At 47.7% G+C, this 24,296-nt stretch overlaps 1 protein-coding gene across 1 annotated transcript in view; it reads right to left on the bottom strand.

Annotated features, from left to right (window-relative positions):
- Window positions 1-24,296, bottom strand: part of ZNF521 (zinc finger protein 521) — a 264,494-nt gene that overhangs the window by 120,514 nt on the left and 119,684 nt on the right. The window contains exon 6 of the mRNA XM_054394665.1: window positions 12,313-15,665. Within this exon, the coding sequence (XP_054250640.1) occupies window positions 12,313-15,665 (3,353 nt within the window). The remainder of the gene's footprint in view (window positions 1-12,312; window positions 15,666-24,296) is intronic.

The following is a 24,296-nucleotide window of genomic DNA, read 5'->3' as shown; positions in this document are numbered from 1 at the left end:
AACTCTCTCTAGGTCTTTGAAACTCAGTACTGAAGTAAGGTACCTGTGAGGAAAGAGACTCTAAAACCTGGCAGTGTGTGGCTCTGTATTTATTTTCTCTCCTCTGCTTTGTTTCAGGTTTACACAGTTTGTGAGTACAAACACCTTTAAGTCATGTGGACTTGATTTGGGATTCACAGATTCATTCCTAGATTCATAGAATGGTTTGGGTTGGAAGGGACCTTAAACATCATCCAGTTCCAATCCTCCTGCCACGGGCAGGGACACCTCCTACCAGCCCAGGTTACTTAAAGCCTCATTCAACCTGGCCTTGAACACCTCCAGGGAGGAGGCATCCACAGCCTCCCTGGGCAACCTGTTCCAGTGTCTCACCATCCACACTGGAAAGAATTTCTTAATCTGCAGTCTAAATCTCCCCTTCTCAAGCTTCAATCCATTCCCTCTCATCCTGTCACTACAAGCCGTCAGAAACAGTCCTTCCCCAGCTTTCTTGTAGCCCCCTTCAGGTACTGGAAGGTCTCCCTGGAGTCACCTTTTCTCTAGGCTGAATAGCCCCAACTTGTAGCCTGAGAGGATCTACAAAATAACCACACTTCTTCTTGCCTTTCTGTCCTTTACAGTCTGATCCTGGGTGAGGTTGAGCTTCTGAGAACTGAAAGTGCAAGTGCTGAGCAATGCTCAGGGCTCTGGGGCTGACTGTATCACCAACTGAACTGTCAACATCCCCCCCTCTCCCTGTCTCAGAATCACAGAATCATAGAATGCCAGGGGCTGGAAGGGACCTCCAAAGCTCATCCAGTCCAACCCCCCTGCCAGAGCAGGAGCACCCACAGCAGCTCACACAGGAACACAGCCAGGCAGGTTTTGAGTATTTCCAGAGAGGGAGACTCCACAACTCCCCATGGCAGCCTGTTCCAAGTGTTCTGTCACCCTCACAGGGAAAACATTTTCCTCCTGTTTCTGTGGAACTTCCTATGGCTCAGCTTCCACCACTGCCCCTTGTGCTGGCATTGGGCATCACCCAGCAGTGCCTGGCTCCAGCCTCTGGGCACTCACCCTGCACATCTTTATCAACATTAAGGAATTCACCACTTAGTCTCCTCTTCTCCAAGCACTTAAAAATCAAAGAAAGGCTGCCAAGCTAAGACCTTCTGAAACTAGAGAGCTGCTACACCATCCAGAGGCATCCCAACATCCAGCATCTCCGTATCAGTGCAGCTGTCTGGTTGTGGTCATTAAGGAGAAACTCTGGTCAAGGCATTGCTGGTCAGCTTGCAGATGATGTGGCATCAAAGCACAGGCAGCAGAGTATGACTTGGCAGGGCTGAGATGCAAAAAGCTGAGATTCTGAGTAAGCTGACTTTTTCTTCTTGAAATCTCAGGGTTTTTCCCCTTTTTATATGTATATATAAAAAAACAAACCAACAGGCAGACTGAGAGAGACTCATTCAACACAGCCACCACTTTCTTCAGCAACAATCAGCAACAGATGTAGCCCAATAAAATTAATAGTTTGCAAGTAGGCACAGGAGAGTACTCTTTTGTCTCTTCTCTCTATCACAAATTTTGTGAAAGCTCTCTGGATTTTAACAGAAAGGCAAAACTGGAGCCCTTTTTGCATCCCTTATTTTGTTTCACTTACACATTAAACCCACTTTAATTAAATTAATTAACTTCACTTTCCAAAGTGTGACTCGGGACCTTCTCCCTGCCCCTCAACTGCCCACCACCAACTCAGTTCCTACAGAATTCTGGGCTATTAGTTACCATCATTATTTAATCCTACAGAATGGAAGTGGTGCTCAAAAATATGCAACGTTAGTATTAATGTACAAAGATAAATATATTACTCATGCATAATATATAAGAAATTAACTTTCATTGAGGCATCAGGAGAAGGATTAAACCCCTTAGGTCCATCTCATGCAGTTAGCTCTGCACTTGGGGAAGTCCATGGGACTTCACAAGTGAAGGCTGCATAGGATGGCACTGGCAAGACTGGGATTTTGCAAAGGCTAAAAAATATGAGAATCACAAAACTGTTTTGGCTGGAAAAGCCCTTTATGGTCATCCAGTCCAGCCATTCTCTAACCGTGTCTGGAGTTAAACCATGTCCCTCAGCATCACATCTTTGCCTCTTTGAAACAACTCCAGGGATGGGGATTCAATCACCTCCTTGGGCAGCCTGGGCCAGTCCTTGAGAACCCTTCCAGGGAAGAAGTTTCTCCTGATGTCCAATCTAAACCTGCTCTGGTGCAACCTGAAGCCATTTCCACTCATCTTATCACTTGTCACTAAGGAGAAGAGACCAAGAAGAAGAGACTAAGGAGTAGAGAAGAGATTGGGTCCAATCTCCATTCAGGGAGTTCAGAGAGCCAGAAGGGCTCCCCTCAGCCTCCTTTTCTCCAGACTAAACACCCCCAGCTCCCTCAGCTGCTCCTCCCCAGCCCTGTTCTCTGGACCCTTCCCCAGCTTCCTTGCCCTTCTATGGACCTGCTCCAGCCCCTCAATGTCCTTCTTGTAGTGAGGGACCCAAAACTGAACTCAGTCCTCACGATGTGGGCTCAGCAGTGGTGAGCACAGGGGGAGCCTGCACACCCCCCCTGCTCTCTGAGCACTCTGCTGTGATCACAGAGCTTCCCTGCATGGATGCTCCTAGGCCACCTCAATGGTAACACACTGGTAGCATCTGAACTGGCACACAGCTGCTGACACTGCAGCCATGCTTGACTGCATGCCCAGCTCAAAAACCTCCACTGGGGCACTGCAGCTGCCCTAGGAAGTGGTGTACCAGCAAAACCAGCACTCTGCTGAGCCAGTCTGCAATGCTCTCCACAATGGTTTGTGTCTAGCTGATCACTCCTGTGAACACACACTTGCTTTCCTCTCAGGACACTAAGGGAACTTCCCAGAATTCCCATCATCCTATTTCCTGCTCTTTCACTTTCACATTACTTCTTGAAATGACAACAGTTTCTCTTAGATACATCCTCTATAATGGGCTCATTTATTTTTCCACCAGGTTTCAGTCCACCATTTTCCTACTGGAAAAAAAAAAAAAAAGCATTTCAGAATTTGTTCCTGAAGCAGGATGTCATAGTTCAGGGCTTGCAGGACTATACCAGCTCAACTATCATCACACAAGCTAGCAGCTGTGAAGCAGAGAACATAAGGAAACTGAGGAGCTATGGCTGAGACAGAGATCACAAAAAATCCTCAGGTGAGGCAGACATTCCATAACCAGGGCTAGCAGGGAAGCACCAAGCAGAACAGAACCAGCTCCAAGTCAGCCACTGCCAGCGATGGCTGCAAGGATTTTGTACGCAGACAGCCACGTTCCTAGAGTTTGGCACTGAACCTGCTCCAGCCCTCAGAGCAGAAACCAAAAAGAGGACTGTTGCAGCAGTGGGAGAAGTACAGAAGGAAATCTGGAAGCTTGGAGTCTCAGATCACTCTTCACTGGTCCATCACCTCATTTCCTACTGGAAAATGTAGAGAGGAAGAGGTGGCCTTCAGGTATGAAAAGCCATCAGGTCTGCTTTTTGGCACAGAATGTTGAGTCTGAGTAACAGGTAAAAAACAGAGGAGGTGCATCCCACACAAGATACCAAAACTGTGGAAGCATGGCCAAGGGGACCTCCTTCTCTCCTACCTCCCACCTTGGATTTGAGTACACATGCAGCAGTTTGCTTTTCGTGGTGTTTGTAAGTGACTGTATTTTTAAGTCACTCTTCAGAGGCATTTCACAGGCATTACAAATGATCAATGAATGCAGGTGAGGCTTCCATCTCTAACAGAAACTGCAGGCAGTGCCTTCTTGCCCAGATTTCCACATTGTTCCTGGTAGATGCTGAGTACCAGCACAGGTACCACCCTTTGTTCCCTGACTTATGAAGGTATGCACTAGCAACAAATGTTTAACCAACAAAGAACAGGATAGAGTCATAGAATCATAGAATGGTCTGGGTTGGAAGGGACCTCCAAAGCTCATCCAGTCCAACCCCTCAGCAGTCAGCAGGGACATCCTCCAGTAGATCAGGCTGCCCAAAGCCCTGTCAAGGCTCACCTTGAATACCTCTAGGGATGGGGACTCAGCTACCTCCTGTGGCAACCTGTTCCAGTGTTCCACTACCCTCAATGTGTGGCTTGCAGATTGGCCCAAATGATGGTGGAAAACCACAGAATGGTTCAGGTTGATCTCTGGGGGTCCTGTGGTCCAGCCCCACTGCTCAAGTAGGGCCACCTGGAGCTGGACCATGTCCAAGTGGCTTGTATCTAAAACCTCTGTGGGTAACCTGTGTCAGTGTTCAGTCACCCCTGCAAATAAAAGCATTCCCTGATGTTCAGAGGGAACCTCCTGCATGTTGGTTTGTGCCCACTGCTTCTTGTCCTGAAATGTCCCATGCCAAGGTTGGATGTTAGCAGGAGACACATTCCTGCTGCCACATTCATCAGAACACAGCCTATAAAACACTGCAAGTCACCTTTCACACAATAATTGGTAATCCAATGCAGGAAACTGAATAAATGAAAGGTGGGTCTGGCAGAAGGAAAAAAAGTACCTGAGGGTTTTGAACAACCAGAAGGAAGATCAATTACCAGATATCACAGAGCTTTGGGAGGTCGAAGGAGAGGACTCTTTGACCAGGTGTTCTCTATCAGGTGGTTCATTTCATCCAGCTTCATGGCACAAGCAGTGCTGGGCTACACAGCCATCTGAAAGTCATGGCTAGCCCATTTCCTTTCCCTGATGACAGAGTAACCAATGCAGGGGCTCTGTGTGCCCATCTTCTGTCCCTGATGACAAGGCAACCAATGCAGGGGCTCTGTGTGCCCATTTCTGTGTCTGAGGACAGGGTAACCAATGCTGGGGCTCTGTGTGCCCATTTTCTGTCCCTGATCACAAGATAACCAATGCAGGGGCTCTGTGTGCCCATTTTCTGTCCCTGATCACAAGATAACCAATGCAGGGGCTCTGTGTGCCCATTTCTGTGTTTGAGGACAGGGTAACCAATGCAGGGGCTCTGTGTGCCCATTTTCTGTCCCTGATGACAGAGTAACCAATGCAGGGGCTCTGTGTGCCCATTTTCTGTCCCTGATGACAGAGTAACCAATGCAGGGGCTCTGTGTGCCCATTTTCTGTCCCTGATGACAGAGTAACCAATGCAGGGGCTCTGTGTGCCCATTTTCTGTCCCTGATGACAGAGTAACCAATGCAGGGGCTCTGTGTGCCCATTTTCTGTTCCTGATGACAGGGTAACCAATGCAGGGGCTCTGTGTGCCCATTTCTGTGTCTGAGGACAGGGTAACCAATGCAGGGGCTCTGTGTGCCCATTTTCTGTTCCTGATGACAGGGTAACCAATGCAGGGGCTCTGTGTGCCCATTTCTGTGTCTGAGGACAGGGTAAACAATGCAGGGGCTCTGTGTGCCCATTTCTGTGTCTGAGGACAGGGTAACCAATGCAGGGGCTCTGTGTGCCCATTTCTGTGTCTGAGGACAGGGTAACCAATGCAGGGGCTCTGTGTGCCCATTTTCTGTCCCTGATGACAGGGTAACCAATGCAGGGGCTCTGTGTGCCCATTTTCTGTCCCTGATCACAAGGTAACCAATGCAGGGGCTCTGTGTGCCCATTTCTGTGTCTGAGGACAGGGTAACCAATGCAGGGGCTCTGTGTGCCCATTTTCTGTCCCTGATGACAAGGTAACCAATGCAGGGGCTCTGTGTGCCCATTTCCTGTCCCTGATGACAGGGTAACCAATGCAGGGGCTCTGTGTGCCCATTTTCTGTCCCTGATCACAAGGTAACCAATGCTGGGGCTATGTTTGTTGCATGAGACAGACAACACACACATTCCTGGTACCAACTTTATTGAGCAGTGGTAAAAAAAACACTTCTCAAAACATTTACAGTCACTTAAAGCCTTAGTCTGGAGCACCACAAAGAACAGATTGTGGTTTCTCCTGGCTTAATTTCTTGTGAGTGATTGACTTTTGCACAAACACCAGCTATGAACTTCAGTTAAAGCCATCTTCCTGGCTTGGATGTCTAAAAGCCTTCTTTCCTGTCTGGATTCTATCACCTCTGTCCCCAGCTGTTGTATAAAAAGTACAGATTTTGAGATTCCTATTCATCTTTGAAGTCTTTTCTTCAAATTGGCCTAGGGTAGTCCAAAAGTAAGAAGGGGAAGAGAGAGAACTCTTGAGAGCTTTGCAAACCAGCAACAACAACAACAAAAAGGTATGTTATGAATTCCCATGGCTTTTCCCTAAAGCTAAGCAGGATAGAGAAAGAGAGGAAATTTCTTGTTGTTTCTACCCAGTTCTGAGGTCAGAATGCAACTGCTCATCACTGCTCTGGGCTTCCACTGAGGCTGTGCAGAAGGGAAACTGTGGCTTGTTACCCTGGTCCCTAGGCCAGCAGATACATGCACACGGGAAGCCCCAGGGGGACTGGGCTGCACAGCTGACCTGATGGAGTACACACCTCAGGATGTTTTGTCTCATAAAGCTTTGCTAAATCTACCTTTGTCCTTTCTAGAGAGGCTTAAGGTCTTCATTCTTCCACATTCCTGTGTCTCCCCCTCCAGTTCTTCTGCCTCTCTTCAAGCAGGCATTCCCCCCACTGCATTGTTTCCTGGAAATCTTGGGTTTGGTGCTCCTGAAACCTTTGAGGAACATACTAATGATGTCTTCCTCTCTTGCAAACTTTTCCACAGGTGTGAAGAATGTGCCTCTCCAAATTCCCCATCTGAAGCCTCTGCCAAATAACAAGACAGACAAACAGTATTAGATTTTAATGATCAGTGGACAGGAATCTAAGAAAAGTCATTAAAATTAATTCTCTTGCTTCTGTTCAGCAGCTCCCATCCAGGACAGGGCCTTCGTTTCACAGACTGAATTCATAGTATGTCTGACAAGGTGGGAAGTTTGCTGCTCAACTTTTGTAGGGTTTACAGCCACAGAGGATAATAAATCACCCCAGCCTTGTTAAATTCAGAGAGGGGTCTGCCTGATAGGGCAGTACTGAAGCTGTAAAGACAAAGAGAAGAGAGATGCTGAAGGTTGTGTCTTGCCAGCCTCTTCGTGGCAGTGGTACCACCAGAAATCAGAGCCCAGTGAAATATGAGGGTGGTTTGCTGTGGCAAGAAAACCAGGGTAGCCCTTCCTAAAAACATATGTGGTCACATCTTCACTAACCCTTCCATGAGAGCCATGCCAAGACGATGTGAGAAGACAAAACCTGCATTTTCAGTGAGCTCATTTGGAAACTCCAGAAGCAGAAAATACGTTTGCCACAGATTAGTTCCACAAACTAAATTTCCAAGCCAAATTTTTGTGCCAGCAACAAAGCTTCTTTACCTTTTTTTTTTTCTGTTCCCCCAGATCCAAAAATCCAGCATAAAAATCACTTGAGCTGGGCCTGGATTCACTGCCAGGAAACCCTAGGCACTACTTCTTATATTTACATTACAAGTTTATGTCCTTATTCATAAAAACCCTGTGTTCAGAAATGCTCAGCTTGGATTGCTGATGAGGAGGATTATTTTAATTTCTTTATGTATTTCAATTAAATGCATAAGCATTGATTTCAGTGTATTTTTTTTTCCTTTCCCAGTTAAAAGCACAGTGATTTATATTGCTAAAATGCTATTGCCTGCCCTGCCAAAAGCATGCATCTGGGAACGTTTCTGGGTTGCTCACAATCTTTTTCTCTCTTCTTTCTGCCTCTGACTGCCAGTGTAGGCTGCTGAAACAAACCAGCCACTTCAAAAGGCAGTTCCTGTTTTCTGTCTCTGTGAGCCTGGCAGTGTTTTGAGAAGGGGGAGGACTAGGAAGAGAGTAAAGGTAGATTCAGTACCCGCGAATAAAGAGGGTAAAAAAAGCCAGGATAAAACTACACTTACCTGAGCTCCACTCTTTCTCCCAGGGTGACAGTGTGTCTGGATCCCTCTGAGGTCGATAAGCTGAATTTCAAGGAGTCACCAGTGATCTGCAGCATCTGAATTTTGTGTCCCGTCTCCACAAGCTCACTGTCAGCCTGTGCTTTCACGGCTCCTTGCAGAACGGTGCTGTGACCGGTGCTGTGACGTGCCCAGAGCCCCCTGCTGTGACATGCCCATCCTGGCACAAAGCTCTGCCTAACCACAACAGGCCAGAAAAGCAGTCCCAGACTCACAGTTACTCTTCAGCTGGTGGGACGCTTGTTAGTCCTCTCCTTTGTCCAGCATTTTGGATAGTCTCTGTTACAGCGAGTTTCTGCAAGTCTTTTGCAACACCTCCCCAAGCATCTTTATTGCTGCAGTAATTTGGCAGTGCACTCACATTGTTCCTTTTCAGGACTAGAAAACCCAGAGTGTTCTTGTATTATTCATGAAGGACTGTCTGCATTGCCACAAGTAATCCAGCATTCACACCAGCTCTGAGTTCACGCCACAAAGTGATACAGAACTTAAGCTACTTACAGAACCAATTACTCCAGCTGAGCATCACCTCTGGAAGTCACCAGCAGGACCCCAAACTGAGCACAGCTGCACACATGGATGCATAGCATAAGATGGGGTTTACCAGTGAACTGTTGGTGAAAGCTGGAGTCCATTCCCTCCCCCTCCCCTGCCCAGCTGAGCAGTTCACAAGAGAATTATGATTGCACAGCTAGCTGGTATCATTCTGCACGTAGAGAAGTCATGAAGCTTCAGAAGTGAGGGCTGGTTGGGTGCATGATAGCATATTAAGGAGGAACAAGAGAAGAAAGGCCACACAGACACAGGTTTTCTTGAACACTGCTTTTCACCTTCCAGGTGCTTTACATCCCAGCTAAGCATAGCAATATACTTTTCAGGAAGTATCAACCTGGTTTTCTGAATAACGAAAATGAAGCAGAGAGGGTCAAGTAGATTTGTCCAAGTCAACAAAGCAAATGAGTGACAGAAAAAGGACTGATGTCCACTTCCCAATTCACTACCTTCTCAGACTTGGTTCTCCACTTTTAAACATTAACCATCACCAAACAGTGAGCTTGCAATGATCCAAGATCTTTACAAGAAATCTACAACCCGAATTCAGCAACTCATTAAGCTCAAAGAGTAAGTTACAGATGCACCAATTTCTGAGCACTTTCAATAGCAGGCTCTCCACAATCTCCCTGGTGAAGCCTGTTGAATAGCTTAAGGGCACTGGATTCAGCAGGATGACAGGCTTAGTGAGTTCCATCCTGTTCCTTCAGTTGTTGTAAGTGGGGATGAGCACTGCCCATCATTTCCCACCCCAATTGAAAGGTAACTTTCAGGCAAGATGAGTCAGGTGAACAACTTTCTCATACCAGGCAGGGTGGGCAGAGCAGTGACAGCTCAGCTGATGACATTGCAGAAGCACAGAATCATTTTGGTTGGAAAAGCTCTTTAAGATCATCCAGCCCAACAATTCTCTAACTCTGCCAAGGCTGGGATTAAACCATGTCCCTCAGCACCACATCTCTGCCTCTTTGAAACACCCCCAGGGATGGGGATTCAACCACCTGCCTGGGCAGCCTGTGCCAATCTTTGAGAACCCTTTTAGGGAAGGAGTTTCTTCTCATTTCCAACCTAATCATCCCCTGATGCAACTCCAGGCCATCTCCTTTTGTCCTGAGACTTGTTACTAGGGGACATAGACCAACCCTGACCTCTCTCCAACCTCCTTTCGGAGAGCTGGAGAGAGGGAGGTGTCTCCTCAGCCTCCTTTTCTCCAGACTAAACAAACCCAGCTCCCTCAGCCACTAATTATACCATGCTCAGGTAATTGCATCCTATCATGTTATGAAGGTACAGCCTAAAAAGGGAATACTTGGCAAAGAAGTCAGGAATTATATTTTGTACTGTTATCTTTTATCTCAAAAGGATAGTTTCTATTACCCTTACCTCAGTAATCTGTTACTGAATAACAAAGGGTATTCAGCACTATCAATGCCCAAATAAAATCATATAAAGGTTGAAATGTCAAACCACATGGTTCTCCATAATGCAAATGAAACCTTCACTCCTTAATATTCTGATTTTTCTTTTTGTGCTGAGAATTTCTCCAAAATAGCATGTCCATAGATTCATAGACTCATAGAATGGTTTGGGTTGGAAGGGACCGTAAACATCATCCAGTTCCAACCTCCTCCCATGGGCAGGGAAACCTCCCACCAGCCCAGCTTGCTCAAGGCCTTATCCAGCCTGGCCTTGAACAGCTCCAGGGAGGAGGCATCCACAGCCTCCCAAGGCAACCTGTTCCAGTGTCTCCCCACCCTCACTGCAAAGAATTTCTTCCTAATATTCACATTATCTTTCTAATATCCAAAATATTCTAATATCCAATTTGAACTAGATTACCTAATATTCTCCCCTCCTCAAGCTTCAGTCCATTCCCTCTCATCCTATTACTACAAGCCCTTGTCAAAAGTCCTTGTCAAAAGTGAAGTATGTCTTCATGTGATCACTCAGGGCAAGATGAAGAAAGAAAAACCAGGATGACTGAGTATTTCAGAAACATACAGCTCCTGATCCTGTAGCTGCCACTCAACAGCACTACATTACCATCACTGGCCTGAACTATACCTAATGGGAGCCATTCACAGAATCACAGACTGGCTGGGGTTGGAAGGGACCTCTGGAGATCATTGAGTCCAACTCCCCTACTAGAGCAGGTTCACCTAGAGAAGGTCACTCAGGACAGCATCCAGGCTGTGTGTTTTGAATGACTCCAGACTCCACCATCTCTCTGGGCAGCCTGTTCTTGTGCTCCACCAACCTCAGAGTAAAGAAGTTCCTTCTCATGTTTAGATGGAACTTCCTGTGTTCAAGTTTGTGCCTGTTACCCCTTGTCCTGTCACTGGGCACCACCGAAAAAATCCTGGCCCCATCCTCCTGACACCCACCCTTGAAGTATTCCTTCTCTCTTCTTTGTATAGAAGGTTTTCCTTAGACCTGTGGTTCTCAGTCTAACAGCCTGCCCCTTCCAGAAACTCCACACTACAGCCCATTCCCCAGTTGTCCTCCACCACTGCCCAGTGTGCAAACGGAGATGCTGAAGTCATGAAAGCATAGAACCCTTCTTTGGCAGATGCATCCTGCCTGCTACTTCACCCTTGTCTTACAGGTCCACTTCCCTCTTCATTGCACCCCATGTCCTGTGCTACCTCAATGGCCTTCTCCCAACCTGTCTTCAGCTCTGTTCTTGGTAGCTCCACACATCCTTGCCTCTTGGTCCACATATCCTTCCCTCCTCCCTCTCTGCCTCCCACCTGCCCTGCAGTTTGCACAGCACTGTTGGATGACACGCTGAGAGATTTCTTACCCAACAGATGGGCTCACAAACAGGGAGGGAGGAAGGTGATGGAAGAGCAGCAGCTCCCTAGCCATGGGGCATCCACACACACTCACAGCAAAGGCTTGCACCATGCTTGTACCATCACAGGCTAAAATCTTTCTTGAAAGAGAAGCTACTATTTCTTTAGGCTTCTCTAAGAGGTCATTCTGTAAGACACCATGCCCAAAACAGGAGCTCTAAGTCCTTCTGTTGACTTCACGTGGTGAAGCTAAAGCAGATCCCCTTCCCTCAGTGCATGATCCCTTACCTTTTCCTGTGCAGGTGTTACTACCTGGGCACTGGGGACTGAGGAAGCAGGTGAGACCTTTCAGGAGTTTGATATTGCTTTTTAAGCTGCACAAATGGGATTTCAATTGTCAGGCTCTAGTGACACCAAAATGCTGTTCATCAGGAATGGAAAGAAAAACAGAAGGAACCGCATCCAAAGGATTGATTTCCCAATTTACCTTAGGCTGGCGAGGCACTTCCACTTAATCAACACTTGCCTTGAAGAGGGGGAAAAGGAATGTCTACAACACAATTTACAAAGAAAACCCTCTCCATTTGTTCCTCACAAATATATTTTAGAAAAATCCACCCCTAGTTGCCAGCGTTTTGGCTCGCTGTGCTCTGCTCCTCTGTCACTACAGCTCTCTGCCGTGAGCACAACTCCTAGCTGGGGATTCCAATGCGTCAGGGAGCTGGGATAAGATTCCAGATCTCAGTTGTGCTGGCATGAAGATAGGTCTCCTCAGTGACAGAGAAGACAATATCCTAGGGAGACTGGAATTAGTCCTATTTCACACAATCCCATCCAAGATGAGAGGCATATCAAGAAGCAAGTAATTACTAGCTACTGGCTACGGAGGGAAATGGAACATGGCTCAGCCTAAGCATTTCATGACATGTGACAAAGACAGCTCGGAAAAGGGGGATCTGTTCCAAAAGGATGGAAGGTGTGAAGAGCAAAGAAAAAAGGGTTACCTCTTCAGTTTGGGAGGGGCTGATTCTGGGCATTGGAGATACTTGTGGTGTTTTCAGCTGTGTGCTGTTGCTGTCTGGAACAAGCTCTCTGTGGATTGCCTGAATATGGTTTTGGAGTTCACTTTCTGATTCAAATTTAACATTGCAACTCGAACACCGAGTCTTCAGTCCCCCTGCCTTGCTTTTGTTCTCAATGGAACTCAAGTTCTCACTTGGGCCCATGCCTGGCCTGTTACTGCTTGAAGGGATGTTGACACCAGGACTACCACTTTTACTGAGATTAACACAGCTAGCACACAGCCCATACGGCAGCCCGTTGATATCCAGTTTCACTAAATCCTGCTTGGAGCGGAATTCCTTCAGGCAGGAAGCACACTTGTACAGTTTCTGGAGGTGCTGTGCCCGCCCCGCGGACTGCACGGCAGAGCCGTTGCCGGTTTTCTGCATGTGGAATGTGCCATGGATTTTCAGTTCCAGCGTGGAGGTCACCGTCTGCATGCACACCACGCAGCGGAACCCCGTCAAGGAGTTCCTCAAGTCGGGGTGCATCTGGCAGTGCTCCAGAAACTCCTCCTCGCTCTGGAGGGGCATCTTGCAGATGCGGCAGTTGCCAGTGTCCAGACTCTTGCTGTGAGTCACCTTATGCTCGGTCAGAGTCAGGAGGGAGGGGAACCTCTCCCCACAGATGGGGCACATGTAATGTTTGACCGGTCCCAAGTGTGTCTGCATGTGTTCCCGGAGCCCGTTTTCGGAGAAGAAGGTTCTGGAGCACACGTTGCACTTGTAGTTGCCTTTGATCAGCTCAGCCTTCTTCTTCACTATGGCGCTTTCTCCAGGCCGGATGTTGTGGTCTCGCAGCTGGTGGTTTTGCAGGAGAGTCTCCATGGTGTAAGCCGCTCCACAGATGTCACAGCCGTACATAGGCTCAGACGTGTCCACATCTTCTTCGCTGCCATCGTGGCTGTTGTGGGACTCCTGGCTGTTGGTCAGCAAGGTCTGGAGTTCCACTTCCTCCTTCTGGACCTGCTCAGAGGCCCCGTTGGTTCCGCAGTTCGGAGTTTTCGTTTCGAAAACGCAGTGCTTCTCCCGTAAGTGCTTTTCCAGCAGGATGATTGCGTGGAAAGCTTTGCTGCAGAACTTGCAGTTGTACTTCTTGCTGTGCGTCGTGATGTGACACTGCAGCTCCACCTCTGTCCCAAAGGACTCGCCACAGAAGATGCACTTGTGGACTTTGCCTTGGTTCTCCAGGTGGTTGTGTTTGACGTGAAGCTGCAGGTCGGTCTCGTTGCGGAAATCCCAGTTGCAGGACGTGCACCTGTAGACCTTCTTCTCGTTGCTGTGCTTCACGGCCAGGTGTAGCTGGATGGAGACCTTGGAGTCAAAAACCTCTTGGCACAAGGTGCAGCGGAAGAACACGAACGTGTGCATGTCCAGCAGGTGTTTCTGCAAGTCATCCACAGAAGTGAACTGCTTGTCACAGCTTTCACAGATGTAGTAGGTTGAGGTGATCATGAAGTGAATGGTAACATGCTTCAGCAGAGACTCCTGGTTGGGAAATTCCTTGTTGCACTGAGGGCAGGTCAGTTTTGGCAGGACGGTGTCAAGATGGGTTTTTAAGTGAGTCTGAAAACCATCCAAGGAAGTATACTTAGCACCACACTGATTGCAAATATATTCACCTGCAGGACGGGGAGGAGCACCTCCAACTGCCTGCATCATCTTTAAAGAGGTCTGCTCAATGGTTACAGGAGATAAGGGACTCATGGCTCTGGATTTTTTTCCATTGTGGATGTAATTCAGTGCCAAAGGAATGTTCTTATGGTTCTCCTTGATATGCTTGTTCAGTTTAAGAACACTATTAAATATTGGAGAATTTGTACAGTAAGAACAAGAATACACTTCCACCACTGGATCTTTCGGGGTTCCAAGCACAGGGGAACCAAAACGGGAACTGCTAAGATCACAATGGACTTGTCTAATATGCTCTTCCAGAGAAGAATCTGTAAGAAACCCCATGTAGCAATGGGGACAAAAGAATGCATTACTGTCCTTAGCAGCAGGGTTGGCAAATCCATGAGAACATCGGATGTGCTCCTGAAGAGTGTTGAGGTCATTGAACACCTCGGAGCAGAAGTTGCACTGGTACACCATGGCAGGCATGGTAGAAACGATCAGTGCTGGGTCTGGAGCTTCATGGACTTGCTTCAGATGTTCATTCAGGTTGTAGAGAGATGGCAACACCTCCAGACAGTACTGACAGATGTGAGCCTGCTCGGGCTTATCTAAATGCATAGTTTTCAGGTGTATCTGCAAAACTGCAAGGCTGGAAAACAACTGCTTGTTGCAGTAAATGCAGCTATAGGTAACTTTTGCCTGTTTGCTCGCAGGACCAGTGATATCTGGCACCTGCTGAGCTGCTCGCTTCCTTCCACGCCCTTTGGGTATAGGAGGAGCTGCTTCCACCATTGTTGAGCTATCCACCGAGAGATTGGAATCTGGAGTGGTGCTAGAGACCGAGGTGTAGCCTACAGTTACCAAAGATGGGCTGTTGCTGTGGTTGCACGACTCTGGCTGCTGGTGACTGTCCATGTGGCTGTACAACTCTTCCACGGTGTGGAAGTTCTCAGAGCAGATGCTGCAGGAATTCTTCTTCTCCCCAGTATGAGCCTGCTCCATGTGATTCACCAGAGAGGTTTCCTCAACAAAGAGTTCGTGGCAGTACACACACTGCAGAGCAGACCTGTCCTCATTAGGGGAGCACTCGGGGTGACATTCCGCAATGTGCTTCTGAAGATCTTCGGGAAAATCAAAGCCTTCCTCGCACTGGCTGCATTTCTGAGTGTCCTTCATTTTCCAGTCCTCCATCCGGGAGGCAGACTGAGAACCGTCCTTGTTCCTCTCGTGAACCTGCATGTGGCCGTGCAGCGAGCTCGAGGAGAGGAAGCCCCGCCTGCAAATGGCACACTTGTATGGCTTGTTGGACGTGTGGGTCTTCAGGTGGATCTTGAGGTGGTCGCTCCTGGAGAAGGCCGCGTCGCACTCGCTGCAGTGGTACTTCTTGTCCCCCGTGTGGAGCTTGATGTGGCGGTCCCTGCTCCGCTTGTGTTTGAAGAGCCGGCTGCAGTAGGTGCACTTGAAAGGGAGCTTGTCGCTGTGGCTCTGCTCGTGGTGCTTTAAGTAGCTGAGGCGGCTGAACGACTTGTCGCAGAACTGGCACGGATAGGGCAACCCTGGGCCTCCTTCCTCTTCACCAAAATCACAACCTTCTCCATGGCTCGGGGAAGTCTGGTCCTTGCTGGAAGGCGATGATGCCGGCCATGAGCAAGTCGGGTCATCCTCAACATCCACTCCATCTGAAAAGACAAACAAATGTGCCACAGGCTTAGCCCCTGCAGTTCAAAGGAGGTCAGATGCATCCTAAACAGCTCAAACACACTGAACTCACAGAAACCCAGAGTGCCAGGTTGGAAAGGATCCCAAGGATCAGCTGGGCCAACCTGTCTAGGTCATAGTGTAGTTGAAAGCAGATGGCCCAGCACCATATCAAGGTGAATCTTAAAACTGCCCAGTGTAGGGGACTCCACTGCTGCCCTTGGGAGATGATTCCAGTCTCTGCCTGTTCTCAAGGGCAAACAGTTTCTCCCGCAGTCCCATGGGAATCTCCCCAGCAGTACCTTGTCACCATCACCCCTTGCTTTTCCATGGGGCTCCTTGCACACAGGGAGTCTCCATCCTGCTAGTAGCCACCCTTGAGGTACTGGTCCATGGTGATAAGGTCTGCCTTAAGCCTTCTCTACTCAAAGCTGAACAAACCCAGCTCTGACTGGGATATTTCTTACACCTGTATCCAACAGCTCTCAGACCACATTTATTTTCACCAGACTGTAAAACATTACAAGTTATTAACCAGTTCTGTATCTATATTAACTTTTTATTGCTTTTTTCATCGTTCTTTCTCAGTTGCAGGGTATGCATTATACATTGACAACTTCATTAAAAAGCAGAATTTAATATATTTAATGTTTCTTTTGTATCCACTGTTAAATGATTTGCATATTATGTCTGCATCTGAAGAGTCAAAGGAAAAGAGAAAATATTACAGGAACAACTTAAAATTAATACAGTCCACCCACATGCCTAATATTTAATGAAAAGGTTCTCCCTGCTTGGCACAGGATGTGTTTCTTCCCTTGAAGTTGATTCTGAACACAGAAATCTTTTAAAGCCTATTACTGAAAGAGACTTGGGTGTTATTTGAACCAGTAATAGGACAAATTACAGGGCAGGGACAGGACAACAGCACAAACAGTGATGTTTTCTCTAATAAAGTGCAACCAGATTTCTCCAGTAATGATATGATTCAGCTGCTGAAAGCTGGCAGCTGGATCATTCAGTGTTCAAAACAAACTAACAAACCAACAGCCAGGGATAAGGAAAAGGAGAAAGTTTCAAAAGGGTCAGCTGTGAACAGCGTTTTTCCCCCCCTTGTTAAGTTCAGGAGGTTGCCCACCATTTCTTCCTTTTTGCACAGCCCTCATCCAGCTGAACTTCCTCAGCCCAGCAGAACCTGTGCTGTGAGGTGACCACAGACAAAGAAACTTGTGAAAAAACTGGAAACAGGAAGAATGATAAAGGTTATGGTAAAAGCTGAAAGATTGATGAGCAACAAGTAAAAGACAAAAGAGAAATCCTGGCTAGCTAATAGCCTGAACCAGTTATCCATGGGATTACCTCATCTCCAAACAGGGCAGCTCTCAACTCTCTCTTTCAACAGATGTGCTGTAGAGTTTTTGCATATTTGTTTTAAATGTAGAATCACAGAATCATAGAATTGGTTTGGTTGGAAAAGATCTCCAAGCTCATTGATTCCAGCCATCAACCCGACACCACCATGGCCATTCAACCATGTCCCAAAGTACCACAGCCACAGGTTTCTTGAACATCTCCAGGGATGGGGATTCCACCACCTCCCTGGGCAGCCTGTTCCAATCCCTAATCACTCTTGCAGCAAAGAAATTTTTCCTAATCTCCAACCTAAACCTCTCCTGGCACACCTTCAGGCCATTTCCTCTTGTCCTATCACCTGATAGAGAAGAGACCAACCCCCACCTCACTCCAACCTCCTCTCAGGGAGTTACAGAAAGCAATGAGGTCTCCCCTCAGCTTCCTCTTCTCCAGACTAACCAACCCCAGTTCCCTCAGCTGCTCTTCACCAAACCTGTTGTCCAGACCCTTCCCCAGCTTCCTGGCCCTTTGTTGTAGATTCCAACAGTGCCATGATCACACTTATCTTACCCTAAAACTTCTTCACAAATATCAAAAGAATGATTGAATGACCACCCTACATCCAATAATTTTCTGTCCCTTTCAGGGTGATGCTTGGAGTTTCTTTTCCCTTTAAGAAGTAAAACTGACTACAGTAACAGTACAGGAAAGACAGGATAAACTCATGGTGCAGGATAAAACCCTGCCCATGGCAGGGCTGTTGGAAATAGAGGATCTTTAAGGTCCCTTCCAACACAAACCATTCTATCATTCCATGAAACCTGCTGGAAAATCTCTTTCTCGAGGTACTTTTGCAGAGCACTGAGTTTCTCAACACCTTCAGCCTTTTCTCAAGACCTTTAATACACCAACAATGAATTTAGAGCTGGCCTATATCATGCAAACAATCCCCAAGCCTGCCTTCTTTAAGGTAACCAGGTTTTACTAGCTTCTCAACCTCTTGCTTATCCACAGGAAACAGATGAGGATTCATTCCTTTCCTGCATCTAGAAACTGATGACAAGGCCATCTCCCTATCAATGCCAGATGGCAACCATTGGACTCTGAGAAAACAACCCAACACCAGTGCTGGATGCCTGCCCACTGACACAATGCTTTTCAGGATAAGCTGGAAACTGCAGAGCTTTTCATCCTCTTGTTTACACCTCAGAGAGGAGGGTTCCACAAATCACATCCCCCTTGCTCACACACATGCTGTGTTTCTGTACCTACAAACCTGCACTAATGGGATACATGTAAATGACAAAACCAAACCCTAGTCTGAGTGCCTGAAAACAAAGGTGTTTGGGGTTGTAAGATGAAAAATTAACAATAAAAATCCTGCCTTCCAGCAGAAGTACCATCACAGATTCATAGAGTGGTTTGGGTTGGAAGGGACCTTAAATATCATCTAGTTCCAATCCTTGGTCATGGGCAGGGACACCTCCCACCAGCCCAGCTTGCTCAAGGCCTCATCCAGCCTGGCCTTGAATACCTCCCAGGTTGGGGTATCCACAACTTCTCTGGACAACCTGTTTCAGTGTTTCACCACCCTCATGGGGAAGAATTGCTTCTTAATGTCCAATCTAAATCCAGCATTTTCCACTTTGAAGCCATCACCCTTCCATGTCCTGTCACTCCATGCCTTTGTCAAAAGCCTCTCCCCAGCTCTCCTGTAGCACCCTTCAGGTACTGGAAGGCTGCTTTAAGGTCTCCCTGCAGCCTTCTCCAGGCCAAACAACCCAACTCCCTCTGCCTGTCTCCATAGCAGAGGTTCTCCAGCCCTCTGATCATCTCTGTGTCCTCCTCTGACCCTGCTCTAATAGTTCTATGTCCTTCCTGTACGGGGGGCTCCAGAGCTGGACACAGGACTCCATGAGAAGGGAGTCTTCTCATTTGCTAAAACAATTTGCAATGAGCTGAAGCAAGTTACTCATTGTCATACCTCCGAGGTGATGCCAGCCAAGTGAGTTTTCAAGTTGGTACATTCATTGTTGCAACATTCACAGGAGACTTTTAATGTATTGGCCTTTCAAATTGCTGGGTCTGGCTCTGCAACCTAATTTGATCCAAGCATTGTAACAACCCTTCATAGAAAAGTATCTCAACTTTTTACTGTGTTTAAAAAAATCATTCCAAATTAACATTTCCAACCAGGTCTTTTAAGTGGAAGAACCTTTTGTCCTTTAAAAAATCAAATACATTTCTGACATAAAACCACTGCTGACAGACAAACAGGAACTTATGTCAAGCAACCAAGTGAAGAAAAATAGTCTGCTATTGCCTAGGCAACATATTTTGTAACCAAATTTAGTATTAAAACGTGTATCTTATGCAGAAATGATATATTAGTGCAGAAATGCTTAGAGGAATATCTGGGAAGCATGATAAATAGTGTATCACCACTGACACTGCTGTAAATCACCTCCTTTTTGTGGCCACTGCCTGCCCAGTGCCTACTGTACAACCATTCCCCCTGGCTGCTGGATCTCAGCAGGCTGCTGGGCTGGCAGAAGGGTCAGGATAGAATCACAGAATCATAGAACCACAGAATCACAGAATCAGAGAATCACAGAACCATAGAATCACAGAATCATAGAACCACAGAATCACAGAATCAGAGAATCACAGAACCATAGAATCACAGAATCATAGAATCACAGAGTCACAGAATCACAGAATCAGAGAATCACAGAACCATAGAATCATAGAATCACAGAATCACAGAATCATAGAATCACAGAATCACAGAACATAGAACCACAGAATCACAGAATCATAGAATCACAGAATGACTTGGGTGGGAAGAGACCTTAAAGATCATCTAGTCCACCCCTCTGCAATGAGCAGGGATAACTTCAAGTAGAGCAGGTTGCTCAGAGTCCCAAACAACCTGACCTGCAATGTTCCCAGAGATGAACTATCCACAACCTCTCTGGGAAACCTGGGTCAGGGTCCCACCACCCCCTCTGCAAAAAAAAAAAAATCTTTCTTATATGAAAGTGTGAATCTCCCTCTTTTAGTTAGCCACCACCCCTTGTCCTGGCACAACAGGCCCTGCTAAAAAGCCTGTCCCCATCTTTCCTATATCCCCTTTAAGTACTGAGAGGCCACAATAAGGTCTCCCTGAAGCTGTCTGTTCTCCAAGCTGAACCCCAGCACTCTCAGCCTTTCTTCACAGAGAGCTGTTTCAGCTGTCTGATCACTTTGGTCACCCTCTCAAGCGCTGAGCGTGACCATGGCATAAACAACAGCAGCTCCTTTCCTCCATCCAGTTTGCCTTGTTTGCTGGAGGGTCTCTCCTCAGTTTTTACACTGCGTAAGGAAAGCAGAGTGAGGGGGGTGTAACTCCAGCCCAGAGCAGGTTCTTCCTTTCCAGCTGGCAAACACAAACCTTTCTGTCTGCTTCTTTGCTGTCTCTTTTTAAACCCGAGCCAGTTACAACTCTCTTTGTGCACAAAGGAGAGCAAACCACTTCCAGGTTTATTTACTTGCGTCCTTTTGACTTGAAACATAGAAATCTCTCAGCCTCTCAGAGCTGCAGAAGATGCAGGGAGGCAGGGGGAATTCCAGGCTGCACACAGCAGAGGACAACAGGATTTTCCTGAGCTGAGCCTAACAATGTGGCCAGCCCCAGCTCCCCCGGTGCGGGAAGGGCACCGGTGGCCGGATGGAGGCCCCTGGGCTCTGCTCACACAAAGGGTTCCCAAAGCTGGGCCTGCTGGCCACCAGAGACCTGCAGAAGGACTTCTGAAACCCTCCCTCTGAGACAAGGGAAATCACACAGTCATAGGATTGTTTTGGTTGGAAAAGACCTTCAGGATCAAGGAGCCCAACCACTAAGCCAGCACTGACAGGTCACCGCTAGCCCATGTCCCTCAGCACCACACCATAGAATCATAGAATCATAGAATCAAGAAGGCTGGAAGAGACCTGTCACCCTACACCTCATGACTATCTAAACCATGGCACCAAGTGCCACGTCCAATCCCCTCTTGAACACCTCCAGGGATGGTGACTCCACCACCTCCCTGGGCAGCCCATTCCAATGGCCAACCACTCTCTCTGTGAAGAACTTTCTCCTCACCTCCAGCCTAAACCTCTCCTGGCACAACTTGAGACTGTGTCCTCTTGTTCTGTGGCTTTGCCACCACCTCCCTGGGCAGCCTGCTCCAGCCTTTGAGAACCCTTTCAGGGAAGAAGTTCTTTTCTAATATCCAACCTAAACCTGCCCTGGTGCAACTGGAGGCTGTTTCCTCTTGTCCTATCACTTGTTCCTTGGGAGAAGAGACCAACCCCCACCCTGCCCCAACCTCCTTTCATCAAGGGTTTGCTGCAGTGCCTTTGGCTTTGCAGAGTCCAACCTGGATGCTGGGAGCACTGGTTGGGATGGACTGTGGTCTACTTGAGGATGTCCGTGCTGAATGTGGGGAGGTCAGACTAGATCACCTTTGGAGGTCCCTTCTGGCCCAGACCATTCTATGATTCTATGGTGCCTGGTGAGCCTCAGGGCTGTTTAGGAACAGATCTGGGGACAGTGATCAAGAAGAAAAGCTGGACTGAGGGTAACTACTGCTACAGCAGGATGTGAGTGATGGCACTGCCTGACCTGCCATCTCCACACTCTTCCCCACAAAGATGCTGCTCCACAAAATTACCATACAACCACAGAATCATAGAACAGTTTGAGTTGGAAGGGACCACAAAGATCATCCAGTTCCAGCCCCTGCCATGCGCAGGGACACCTCCCACCAGCCCAGCTTGCTCAAGGCCCTCTCCACCCAGGCCGTGAACACCTCCTGGGAGGAGACATCCATAACCTCCCTGGGCAAAAAATCCATCAATGGTATCTCCTTCTGTCACTGGCAGTGACCCACACTCCGTGCCTGCAGGCATTGGGCAGAGCTGGGCCCTCAAAGCCATGACCGAGGAGCTGAAGGAAAGGTCCTCACAGCTCACCAGCAGGATGTGCACTCCACTCCTGCTTTCCTAGGGACACTCACAGCAGAGCTGGCTCTGTGCTGGGGGGTGAAGTTTGACCTGCTGTCAGGGTAAAGGACTTCAGCCCTCCCCCTTTTATTTTTCCTCCCAGCAAACCCAGTTTGCTGCCACTCTGCAGCCAGCCACCTGTATGTAAATCTGCAGACACCTCCCTGCCGAGCTGTGTCAACATCACAAGCACTGACTTTGAACGTTCTAACAAGCTGGTTTCAAACACCCTGGACCCGACTCAGATGCACACATACAAGCCCCCAGGAGTGGTACACGCCTGTCTGCGGGCAGAAAGAGGGCTCCAGGCATTTGCAGGCTGTTTATGGGGCTTTAAAAGATATTTTATGTATTGACCTTTTTTCTTTCCCCCCCCCCCCCCCTTTTTTTCTTTTTTCCTTTTCTTTCTCCTTCATCACTCACTAAGTGCTACTTACTCTAAATGCCTTTTTTGTGTTAGGGCAGGTATTTGGAGTTTCAGTGTGATGCACTTAACATGTCCCTGTAAATTTTTAATTTTTGGAACCAGTCACTTCACACTCGCTGCCTCTCAGAAAGCTCCAGCACTCACAACCAGAGGAAAGAAAAATAAAGAACACAACACAGAACTTTGCTGGAAATCAGCTACAAAGGCCTAAAAGTCTATTTATAAGGATGCAAATGTGTGTGAATAGTTAGTGCAGATGTTTTTCTACACTGAACTGGACTTGCTGAGTTTCACCGTTTCCATAAAGCACATTAAAACAAGTGTGTGAACACTCGGAGATGAAAGTACCAAGCACTCCTGAGACTTGCAGTGGAAAGTAGAGCTGCCTGACTTTTCTCCAAGCAGACAGGAATGCCCATGATTCAGCAGCCTGAGTAAATAAAAGAGGTCCTTATTTCCTAATTTTGCTGGCTGGCCACACTGCAGCAGTCTCTGTGCTGCTGCCAAAGGGGATGCAAAACTGGAACTACACCCAGAGGCTGAAGGACTCTCTTTGTTAGCCAGCCAGGCCTTCCTGGCCATCTTCTGGCAAGAAAACTGTATCCTGCAAGAAAGACCTCCATCTCAGGCTCACTCCTTCTCTCGTCTGTCTAATAGAACCAAACAACAGATTTTGCCTGGTCTGTTTTGCAGGAGGACAGCTGGAAACCCAGCTAGCAGCAGAGCAACACCTGTTCTGTTGTATTTGGAGGGGGAGAGAGCTCACCAACAGCAAAGTGAAGCAATCCCAGAAGGAGTTCTCCCACCAAAGGGGAGGGAGGAAGAGGGAGGCATCAGAGCACAAAAGCACCTCTGTGCAGTTAGCAGCCGGCCACGCATGTGCCAGCCCCAGGAGCTGTGGGGTCTCAAAAGTGATCTTAGCCCTCATGCTGCTGTCTGAATGAACAGTGCTGCCTCAGAAAGGCATCACTAAGGGCACCAGGAAGGTTTCTGACATATGCATGCTTGGGCTGGAGCACACCTTGGGGCACTTGCTTTAGCAGGCCTGCTTTTTCTCTCTGACTTATAACACGTTTATGCTGCTGCTACAAACAGGCACGTTCCTGAAGTGTCCTGAAATGTCATAGATTCATAGAGTGCTTTGGGTTGGAAGGGAACTCAAAGATCATCCAGTTCCAACCCCCTGCCATGGGCAGGGACACCTCCCACCAGCCCAGCTTGCTCAGGCCCTCATCCAACCTGGCCTTGAACACCTCCAGGCTGGGGGCATCCACAGCCTCTCTGGGCAACCTGTTCCAGTGTCTCACCACCCTCATTGCAAAGAATTTCTTCCTAATCTCCAGTCTCCATCTCCCCTCCTCAAGCTTCAATCCATTCCCTCTTGTCCTATCACTACAAGCCCTCATAAAAAGCAGAGCCAACCTCTTTGTTTCACAATACATAAGGTTCCTCTGATGGACTAGGGCTTACAAAAAGTTGAAAATTAGTATTTTCAACATCCTGTAAGCAGCAGTTTTCTATCAGCAGTTTTCTATCTTCCCCATTTTGCTGCTCAAGTAACTGGGACACAGACAAGCTGGAGAGGTTTGCCTCAGGTTACAAATGTAATCTGTGCAAAGGAGGGAACAGAATCTCTATCTGCCAGGTCTGAGCCACCCCTGCAAGAAAAATCCTTTCTCTCCGTGAAACACAGAGCTAGCAAAACGCTTCAGTCGTTGGACCAGAGCAAAGCAAAAGCCTAGCAGCTTATCTGGTCAGATACCCACCCAGCTCTGGAGTCCTGTTGATAGTTCTCACTGCTTTG

This window comes from Indicator indicator, chromosome 31, assembly GCF_027791375.1.
Source record: "Indicator indicator isolate 239-I01 chromosome 31, UM_Iind_1.1, whole genome shotgun sequence".
Classification (NCBI taxonomy): domain Eukaryota; kingdom Metazoa; phylum Chordata; class Aves; order Piciformes; family Indicatoridae; genus Indicator; species Indicator indicator.
Note: the sequence above shows the minus strand (reverse complement) of the source record. Positions and strands in the feature narration are given on the sequence as shown.